General features: G+C 37.8%; 1 protein-coding gene across 1 annotated transcript; it reads left to right on the top strand.

Annotated features, from left to right (window-relative positions):
* The first annotated feature begins 7,463 nt into the window (after positions 1–7,463).
* Positions 7,464–9,927, top strand: si:ch211-214p13.7. The gene is made up of 4 exons (XM_036209603.1): positions 7,464–7,683; positions 8,316–8,335; positions 8,427–8,464; positions 8,682–9,927. The coding sequence occupies exons 1-4, from the start codon at positions 7,664–7,666 to the stop codon at positions 8,862–8,864; spliced, it is 261 nt and encodes an 86-aa protein (XP_036065496.1). The 5' UTR covers positions 7,464–7,663; the 3' UTR covers positions 8,865–9,927.
* Positions 9,928–10,553: the final 626 nt, after the last annotated feature.

Below are 10,553 nucleotides of genomic sequence, written 5' to 3'. Positions count from 1 at the left end.
TTTATTTGTTTTTACATGTGCTTTTACCTTGTAAAGTGTCCTTGGGAGCCTGGAAAGGCGCTTCAAATAAAATGAATTATTATTATTACCTTGGTGAGTTAGCCAGTCCATTGTAGGGCCTGTCAAAAAGTAACAAAATGCTAAGTTCACACCAGGCTTGGAAATACGCATTCGAGTTGCCACTTTTTAATAAAACCTCGTTTATATGGGCATTTCCGGCTTACATATAAAAAATTTCCTGTTCACAGGCTCTATGTACAAAACTGTTAAGGCCCGGTTCCACAGGATTTGATGGCCATATCACGGGTCATGCATGTTTGTGGAATAGCAGTGATACAAAGACTGGAGTCCATTTCACTGCCACTCCACTGCCAGAGCACTGCTTAATCACGTGTAAGCGCGTCCTCCCACGCTCAGCCACTAAACAGACGCGTAAGCTGTGGTACAAACGCAGACCGGCCGGGGAAACGGTCGTGCTACAGCCATTTTTGGTGACCAAGTGCATGAGTGCATGAGAAACTTCAGGCCTTCTCTTTCTGCTCTGAAGGTCTCTGTCCGGGCCTTGTCTTTTATTCTGTTTGGGGCGTTCCTAAGTTACATTTACAGCTTCTGAAGAGGGGAAAAGAGGAAAGCTGCAAACCGGTCAGATTCTCTATCATCCTGTTCGTGACGCCGGTTTCTTCAAGTATTTGCATTATATCCGCTCTTCACAGCTTTCAGCTGGGGCTCGGATCCAGATTCTTGACACCGAGCTGTGCACGACGTCAAGCAAAAAGATTACAGAAAGAGAAGTTAAAATCACTTAAAACAAATATTTCATAAATGGGACTGTTACAACCCTATAAAAAACGCACGGCAAACGTTGACCAATCAGGGAATCAGAATTGGTTGTGATATATGGTGACCTTTTCAAAACATAGAAGTACCAACCGTTTGAAAATTGATCATGAAGGAGAAATTAATATTTGCTGTTTGTATTCAGCTGGAATTATATGAGAACAAGCCAGAACTGTGAAAGAAAAAGCTTGGAGCAAGATTCCAGAGATTTCCTCCAACTGTCGGTTCATTCTCTAGTATCAAGTAGTGACAGTCCAGTGTGAACACCCATTACTTAAAATCCAGGTTTAGCACATTATCCAATCCGCAACATATACCAAGTGTGTATGTAACATAAAGGTTCACAGTGACTGTTAAAGCTTTGATTTTTTGTTATTTTATTATTTTATTTTTATAGAGGACATGCACAAACTTAGAACATTTAAGAAACTGGTTTGGATGAACTAAGAGGAAATACCTAAAGGAGAGTAAATCAAATACTAGTTTCAATGATTAGTAGATGTACTTGTTGTTTGTCTAGTTTTTATTTTGTTCTTTTGAACTCTCACTCCTGTAGGTAACCAGAAGCTTTTATGAACTCACAAGCCTTCAAGTTCTGCTGTCTTCTCAGTGTCAGATTGAACCAACAGCCCCATCTGGTGTTTGAAACCAAGGGCATCCACCACATGACAATCCAAAAAGCTTTTTTTATAGACTACAAGTTAAACATTTTATTTCAGATTTTTTTTTTAATCCCTAAAAAAATCTAGGAGTTATCTCAGTTTTCCAGGACAGATTTGACAAACAAGTGGAAACATCCTCTCCAGCTTAATTCAGACACAATAAACCTTAAAGTTACATTACCCCTATTGTGGAGCTTCTTTAAGAGTAACTAAACTTTTTGATATTTTGTGTATTATCAACTAATTGAACACTATTACAAAATAGAGAGGTTACTTTAAGGTGTGATTTTGTCGTTTAGAAGAAGTCTGGTCATCGCTGTATTTCTCCTCACACTGTTCTTTGTTAAAAAGTGTTGCAGAATTTTTCTAAGGTTTTGTTGGTAAAACCCTTTTTTTAATCACACAAGACTTTAAAGTCTGATCATCGTTCGATCTATTTTCAAAGCGTTCAATTAACTTTTAATCAAAATTATGCAGTTTTTACCCCAAATAAACTAAAACTATGTTGGTTTCTAGGACATAGTTTCTGTAGAGCAGCAGTAGCTCATTAGAAATTCCCCTCTGAGTCGGAGGCGGGACTATTAGCATGAATTAAACCTGACTCTGTGTCCTAACTTCCATTTGTTTACACGTCATCCCCTCTATAGCTTACAGCTCCAACTTAACATTACAAACATGGGGAACAATATCCGAGCTTTCCAGATGTTCAGTTTTGAGCCAGATGTTAGATCAGATAAGGAAAAAAATGATCTGCAAGTGGATGCATCAGAATGGAGCAGAGGAGAGAGCTTGTGGCCCACCGATTGTAGCAGCTGCATCTTTAAATGCTTTTTTAAACATTTTTTGTCCACTCTCGATTCACAATCAAGATGTACTCAGAAATGCTATTTTTATCTTAATTTTCTCCACAAATGTCCCCCATCGTCAGAAAAATACCATAAGAACATGTTAAAAACACCAAAAAAAACCAACATTTGTTATTTGTGTTTGCAGTGGGTCTTTCAGGTCTAACCTGTAGAAACTTACAGACCGTCTTAAATTCAGAGCTCACTGGTTTGTGGTTGGAGATTTCCGCTTTTATCTGTGGCTTTTCAAGGTTGCATCCGCACATACAGTCTGTAAGTGTTTAACACTGTTTACCCGGTAAACTGCTTCATAGAGGGAAGGACCAAAATAAACCGAACTTCAGGTTTTATGATAGTAGAGCTCATTTTTCGTAAAAAAGATGAATTTTCAGAGCTGAAGTTTATGTTACTTCTTCTTTTCTGCAGTTAAAGCTTCATGTTCCTGTCAAGGTCAGTGCAAATTTTTAATTTTATGAATAAAATGTAAATAAGGAAGAAAATGAATAACTTTGAAAAAGTTTAAGCTGTTTTATGATCTATTTGCCTTTTCAGTTCTTTGTTCGTCAGGGATTTGCTGGGTGAATCAAAACATGAAGAGCTCATCATCTTCCTCATCATTTTTCCCTCCAACCCATCCACCCATCCATCCATCCATCCATCCATCCATCCATCCATCCATTTTCAGAACTCAATGTGTCCCTGTTGGGGTCAGGAGGTTGCCATTTCAGCTTCTGTTGGGCAAAGATGACACACACTTAGGGGCAATTTAGGGACACAAATGTACCAATTGTTGTAGAGCAGACCAAAAAAAATTTGTTTTTTTTATTAATTGTGAATCTTTTAGTGAACTAAGATTAACTTTTTGGGCGTAAGTCATCTCAAACACTTCTATTGAGAACTGATCCAACACGCTGATGGTAAGCCAACTATCTATAACATAAATTGTTGAATATTATCAATCTTTAACTTCATGTCTTCGTTTTGTTGAGCTCAATATTCTTCCAAATAAAAGACGGGGCGCAACACGATGAAGTGTGTTTTTGAACTATTAGAGGAAGTGTCCGCACGTGCACGAGGTGAAACTTCACACAGAAATGTCTCAACTGGGGTTCAAACTTGAGCCCTCTCGCTGTGAGGTGAGAGTGCTAACCACTGCGCCACCGTGCAGAGACTGCAAAGACTAGAATGGAAGGTAACAGTTTTAATGAAGCTTGAAAGATTAAGAGCAGAGGCAAGTACAATTTTCAAAATAAAAGTTTGTGTCTGCGTCAAAGAGAGCCTAATTTTGAGTTAGTTGAGTAGGCTGCTAGAAGTTGTCCTCTATTTCCATTCTCTCCATTCTTTATCATCTGTTTTGTCGTTTAGTTCTGTTTGGTGCAGTGTGATTCATGTGTTGTCAATCATTCCAACTCCCCTCCAGGGGAACGAGAGAGATTCCAGGTGGATTGCCTCTGTTCTTGTTCTTGGCAGTGGACCTCGCCTCTGGCTCATCTCACACCCCCAGTTCTATCTGGATGAACACCAGTCAAGCATGTAGTTGTAGAGTTAGATAAGCTAATTTTTCTTGAACAGTTCTGGTACATCGCATGTCCGTCCTGGGAGAGGATCCCTCCTTCATGTGGACTTCCCTGAGGTTTCTTCTTTTTTTTCCCTGGAATCAGGTTTTTTAAGAGCAGCCTCTTAGCCTATTAAGTTTAGCTTAGCAACCAGCTATATATTTTATGACTGACTTTATGTTTTTGTACAATTACTGGTGTGATAAATAAAGTTGAAAGAAACACAGTTTTCTTCCTTCCAGCAGATTCTTCAGTGTTTGTGTTGGAGGTTATAAAGCGCAGCCATTTCTTTCTTGAGTCACTCCATGTTTATACTGGACAGAATTGTAACTTTATCATTGTCAAATCAATCTATATGTCCCAAACTTAAACAGTTCAGTCTGACTTTGTCCCACAGTAGTCCTGGACTGCAAGGATAGTATTGTTTTTACAGTTCTTCTTTCCTACTGTGCCTTTGAGCAAATTGCAACCCCCACCCCCCCACCCCCCCATTCAAAAGTTCACTTAAATTTGCATGGACTTCGTACACGGTAAAAATAAATTATTGCCATAGAGACTGGTACCCTCCAACCCCCCCAAAAAATGATGGCAGGCAAAACCGTCCAATAATGAATGGAGCCACAATCTCTTGTGGGGCTCAAAAAATGATTAAAAGTCCACTAATACATCAAAAACACATGTCAGGGCTATCCTAAGGATGTTTTAGAATTATTATGGGAAGGCCTTAGGACCTACGTCTTGGCCGCCATTTTGTGGCTAAGTGAGATTCTGCAATTTTCCCATTTTTGCATAATATGGGACAAGAAAACTTTAGTTTAAGCAATCTTCCCAAAAATTCTCCCACACTTGATAACAAGTTAAGTCTATAACAACCCCTGAAGTTTTGTTGATATTTGACCTCAAAAAGATCTCGCTCCTGAGCATCATATGAAGCTAATTGGGGAAAAAGGGTTTTAGATTTTGAACAGTGTTTTTGTGGCTAGATCACTAAAGTGGCATCCATCAGCTACTTGCACATTTTTTACTGGAATATTGTAAATTTAATACATAAATTGTTGGCTTAAGCTGAATGAAACTGGTTGAATCTAAATTGCATTTTCTAAAGCTTCAACATTTGTCCCTCCAAGCAGAGAAAAATTGAAAAATATTGTCTTTAAATCCATACATTACTACCACGTGATTACATCATGAATAGCCGCCGGTCATCTACATTAGCGCGTAGCTGCGAGAGCTCGGAAAATTCAAAACATTATTGGTTTTATAACTTTAAAAAGTCATTAAAACAAAAACTCAATACTTACATTGAAGTGTAAACTTTTGTGTTTCAGAGTGCACCCACGTGAGGAAATACCTTTCTCCGCCAAGTCACAAGCATGACATTGATCACCAGTGGAGGAATAGCCACCCATAAGTCAATACAACTCCTTGTTAAAAAAACACTTTCAGACACTTCTACCACAAGACCAGCTCAGTGGTCATGTGGTAGAAGTGTCCGCCCTAAGACTGGAAGGTCATGAGTTCAAATTAATCATCCCAAAGACCGTAATAATGAGACCCAGTGCAACTGTTTCCCCCAATCCAACCCTATTAAACCACCAAATGGTAAGCGCAGCTGTGTCTGCAGGTCACCGCTCCCGCAGGGGATGGGTCAAATGTGGAGAAAAAATTTCAAACACCTATAGATGCGTGACAACTGAAGGGACATAAACTCTATAGCATCAAATGCCCCAAATATCTGAGCAATAGGATGTAGTTAGACAGGTTGGGAAGCAATTCAGATTCAGCCATCTGACTATATTAGGAATGTGGGTCTAATGGTGCGTTCACGCCGGACACAGGCATGACAGAGGCGTCAAGTTTCAAAAACAAGTCAATGTAAAGACGCAATCTGACAGCGTGGTGCAATTTGGGCATCGGCCGTGGCAACCAATCAGGGACTCAGCTTTGGGCACGTGACCAAAGGGTAGAAACAGAAATTCAATATGGCGGCGTGATACGAGGATTTTCATCCTAAACTTCCATCCATTTCCTTAACCCACTGGGGGTGGGGGGGCAGTTTGGCGAAGGGAGGATACATTCTAGGAAATCCAACAGTTCACTTTTTTACAGATTCTTCTAAAAATTACACAGGCCTGTGTGAACCAAAAAGTATAATGGTTTCTATGGAGATTTAAAAAAAAATAAAAAAAATAAAAAAAGAAAAAAGCTGGCATTTTGAGAAAAAACGTTTCTTCATGAATATGTTATGTGCAAACCAGGGTGGAAAAGGCAAAAGGGGGGAGGGGTGTCAGTAAGGCTTCTGAAAAGGGGTGGAGCCATGTAGTGGTTTCAGGCCTGACACCGTCACTTGTGGCTTTGAATTTGTTTTCTTTTTATTTACAGCTGCTTGAGCTTCTTTTGACTAATTAAGTTTAAATAATGGAAGGTTGCTGTTTTAATTTGTCAAAAAGTGAAGAATTTTCATTTTTTTTCGATTAAAAATACAGAATACCACTTAAAATATGAGGACTCAGCTGTTCACATTCGTATTTTCTACATTGTGACATATGTTTCAATTTATTCCTTTTTGTGTGTCTTTCATCTAACACCTTTTGGGCAACGCTTTGCTTTGGGAAACTCACTGTGGCTTAAGAAACCTTTTTGTGGCCATCTCAGCGCTTCCTTTCCTCCAACGTGCACATCCTGCACACAAGAGCATTCTAATTTATTGTGAAACAAACTTCTCACGACTCATTTTTACAAAACAGTAAACTGTTGTCTTTTGACGCCAGAAAAAAACTTTTCTGATGACCTCAGCCCCATATTTTCCGCCTCCATGCAAATACATTTTGCATATTTGAAGTTCACTACCTGGAACTGTTGTGTCTCCACAACAAAATGACACACAAACTGGAATTTCTGCTCCCGGCGGGATTTGCATTTATGAGGTCCCAGTCCACATGGGATTTAACAAACATTTATGCATTCATTTTTTTTTTATGTTTTTTAAAATGTTTCCCAAGAATTATCACAATTTAATGACTCAGATTTCTGGAAATGTCTTCAAAACCGACAATAAAAGTATTTTAATAGCATCCTTTATGGTACAAACGCACATGAATGTAAAGCTATTTAGAATTTAAAATTATATTTTTTCATTAATCAATTCCATATAAATATATATACTGATCCTATATATAAACAGATCTGATAAATATATACACCAGTGACTCCTGGTGTTCTTGACCAAGAAAATTTGCACACATATCCAGATAAGACCTTCTAGCAACAAAGTTAAAACATTATCTTATGGGAATGAGTCATGCCGCTAACATCTACCAAGATATGTACCTATTACAATTTGTGGGGATTAAATGTGCGAAACCACTCTTTATTTATTTTTTTTCTCACACCACAGATCAACACCTCAGAACAAGGTCTCACACCTTTATTTAGGTGAGTTAGATTAACTTAATGGGAAAAACTTGTTCTCAGAGACGTAAATATTTATAATTTGGTTTCATTTTATCCATATTTATGAGTTTCTTCAGTCAGTGTGGGAGTTTAACGAATGCGATGATCCCCACAAAGGCAGGTGTAAAAATAGCAGCCTGCTCATAACAGTCCTTCATAAACCTCTCCCTCTTCCTCTCTCACTCTGTCAGCTCTTCCTCGCCGCCGCCGCCACTTCATTCTGATGCAGAGCGATCAGAGGCATCAGCTGCTGCAGCAGAGCTCCTGGGGGGTTCTTCCTCACACATCAGAAGCTCTCTAAGGAATCACCATGGGAAACTGCACCTCAAGGTATGTTTTTTTCTTTTTTTTTTTTGCACTTAATGTGCAATTATAGCTGAAAAAAGTTGTAATTTTAAGGTTTTTCTGAACTTATACATTTAGAGGATAAAAAGCTTTTCTAATTAATATCAAACTAAAAACAACATCATTTGAAGTTTGAATTAATAAACTTTTGTTGCGTGTCAGTTTTGCAGCAGTTCAGCATTTTCCTTATCAAGGAAACAGCGGTTGGTTGATAAAAATAGGCCTAGTTTCGTTTTGTGGGTTTATGTGCAGCAGCACCTAGTCAAACGTGCATTTTCTTTTATCATTAATTCCGTCTTTATCTGGGGACCCGATGAAGAAGAACACTGAACACGCATTAAGACGCTGCTCACAGTCAAAAGTTGTTTGTAGTTTAACTGCTTCCTCTTGCAACACTTGCTTCATCTGTTCATCTGTCAAGGAAATGTAGATGAAAAAACCTCCGACAAGTTGCTGCAATACTGTTTTTTTGTTTTTTTTTATTTCAAACTTAAGCCAAAAAGATTAAAAACTGAACAAATATTTACATTTTCTTTGAAAATCTTTTGAATTTAATGGTGTTTCTCTCAGTGTCATGGTGATTCTAACTGCAGTTTCCTTTTTTTTCTGGGTGACAGAGCAAAGAAGAAGAGGAAAGGTAAAACTAACACTAACTAGCGTATTGGAAAAAAAAAAAAGAGAAGCAAAATAAAAAGTGTATTTTACATTTTGACATTTCCCATTTGCAGAGGCTTCGACTCGATCTCAGAAAAGCTACGATGGCAAGGTAGATTTCCCCCCTCTTGTTTTATTGACTTTGTTTGCATCAGCTCCAGCATGTCATGTTTGTCAGGTTTTCGTATTTTTGAATGAAAGGCGAGATTTGCATACTGGTCAAATGTCAAGAGTCTCTCATTGTTGATACATCCAGAAATGTGTTGAGAGTAGAAATGCTGTGGATGATAAAATGATTTGCTCTAACAAAATGCACCGTTTCCTTCCAGCCTAATGAGGATGTTACTTATGCCTCCATTAACCATGAAACCATGCAAGGGCAGAGAAGGATCATAGCAAACACTGACTGTGACTATGCTACCGTTGGCCTTCCACAAAACCTTGTGCCAGAAACGGTGTCCAACTGTTCATCCAAAGAGGAATGCACAGACGATTATGTGCTCATGGAGTAAACTGACGAGAAGAAAGACGATTTGGACGAAGAGGCTGTACGACCAAAAGGCAGAACCTCGTCTGATGCAATAGGAGGGCTGGTTGGCAGTTGAGTCGAGATTGAACTGTAACTCTGGAAAACCTGAAACATCATTAAGATGTACGACAACAAGACATGTTTTTTTTGTCCTTTCAAGAGATCAAATCTTTTTCGGCTGGATGATTGTAATTCCTGAGACACGGCATCTAGTGTGCAACTTGGAGGAAGAAAAACCATAAAAAAATGAATTTGTGAACTTGAAGGAGGGAATGTACTAAATTATGTTTTTTTTATTTACAAAAAGCTTTTGAGTAAAACTCAAAGTAAAACATTTTTAATTGAATGTTTAAAGATTGGCAAACTAAATGTTTTTAAAAGGCGGAAAAAAATCAATAACGCGGTACAAAACAAAGATGCAAAAGATAGCCGCAAAGGGGATTTTTTTTGCACCTGATGTTGCTTTTCCGAGTTCTGCTGCCTTTGAGGATGAATCATTTTCTGATTTCTTTAAGTTTAGTTTGAATATTTGTTTTCAAATTTTGAGCTGTGTCAAATCCGTTGCCTTGAAAACATCTGAGCCCACAGTGTCCATTTATGGTTTGTTCTGTAGGCTAATGAGAACGACCTGTGAGGTCAGAACTCGTGTAAACTCCAACCTTTTTCTTTGTTAAACGTAAACAAAACTATATTCTCTTCCTGTATGTAAATGTATTATGGTTCAATGTGGCCCTTCACGTTTTGTGCTCTAGTTTTATATTTTTAGAATTATTTATAAATGGATTCATTTGAATCCGGTGACATTAAGAATTTGTTTGTTTTCCTGAGACTTTTTTTTATTAATAAAAGGTGTCTAAACTACTGTTGTTGATTGATTTACTGCAACCAGCTGCATTTCTAAAAAAAAACATTTGAACTTCATAGAAAAATTGATGGGAACGTGTTCACATCGAGTATGGCTTAAAAAAAAACACAGACGTAAATTCAAAAGTAGAACCCTTAAGCCACAAAACATCTTCTATTTTACTCAGATCAACATCTGTGACGACTGCTGTGGTTTTGGAACAAGTAGAACCCAATGCAAACTTGTGCTATTAAAAATAGCCAATGGAACATTATTTAAAAATATTGTAATATTTAACTGTTGTGTTGTAGAAAGAGTCGTCTTTATTTTTCTCACTTGAAATCTTAACTTTTCCCAAAGTGACTTCATCATTAGGGGGAAAAAAGGATGTTTTTGTTTATTTCCATGTGGGCTGTACACCACTTGGATGCACAGATTGTCTTATGGGTGATTTTTGACCCATAAATCCTACAAACATTTGAATACCAAGAACAAGTTCAAAGGTCACACACAGGATATACACATCTTCATACTTACACACACAGATACTCGTAAAACTACTTTAAGAGGCCCAAAGGTTTTCTGCCAAGTTGTGGGGTCCATCATTTCCAGAGGTACTACAGCTGGGAAAAAAAACATGAAGCACAATAAAAATAATACAAAACATTTTAATTTTAAAGAATTGAAATGTCTAATTTTTCATGTTAGTTTTTTCATCACTTATGAGGTTCATTTCCAGTTTTCAGTTCTTGTGAAGTCCACCTGCTACATACACAAATGTATCTTAACAGGGACAAATCTCATTGTTTTGGTCTTTAATCAAATGCA

Source organism: Oryzias melastigma, linkage group LG21 (genome assembly GCF_002922805.2).
Source record: "Oryzias melastigma strain HK-1 linkage group LG21, ASM292280v2, whole genome shotgun sequence".
In the NCBI taxonomy this organism is placed as follows: Eukaryota; Metazoa; Chordata; class Actinopteri; order Beloniformes; family Adrianichthyidae; genus Oryzias; species Oryzias melastigma.
The sequence above is the reverse complement of the archived record's forward strand: the minus strand, read 5'-3'. Positions and strand labels throughout refer to the sequence as shown.

Bases quoted from the DNA above. Each gene is read 5' to 3' on its own strand.
- si:ch211-214p13.7 (XM_036209603.1), top strand. From the start codon at position 7,664: ATGGGAAACTGCACCTCAAG. The intron at 7,684-8,315 runs GTATGTTTTTTT...TCTGGGTGACAG, and splicing joins ATGGGAAACTGCACCTCAAG to AGCAAAGAAGAAGAGGAAAG. The intron at 8,465-8,681 runs GTAGATTTCCCC...GTTTCCTTCCAG, and splicing joins AGAAAAGCTACGATGGCAAG to CCTAATGAGGATGTTACTTA.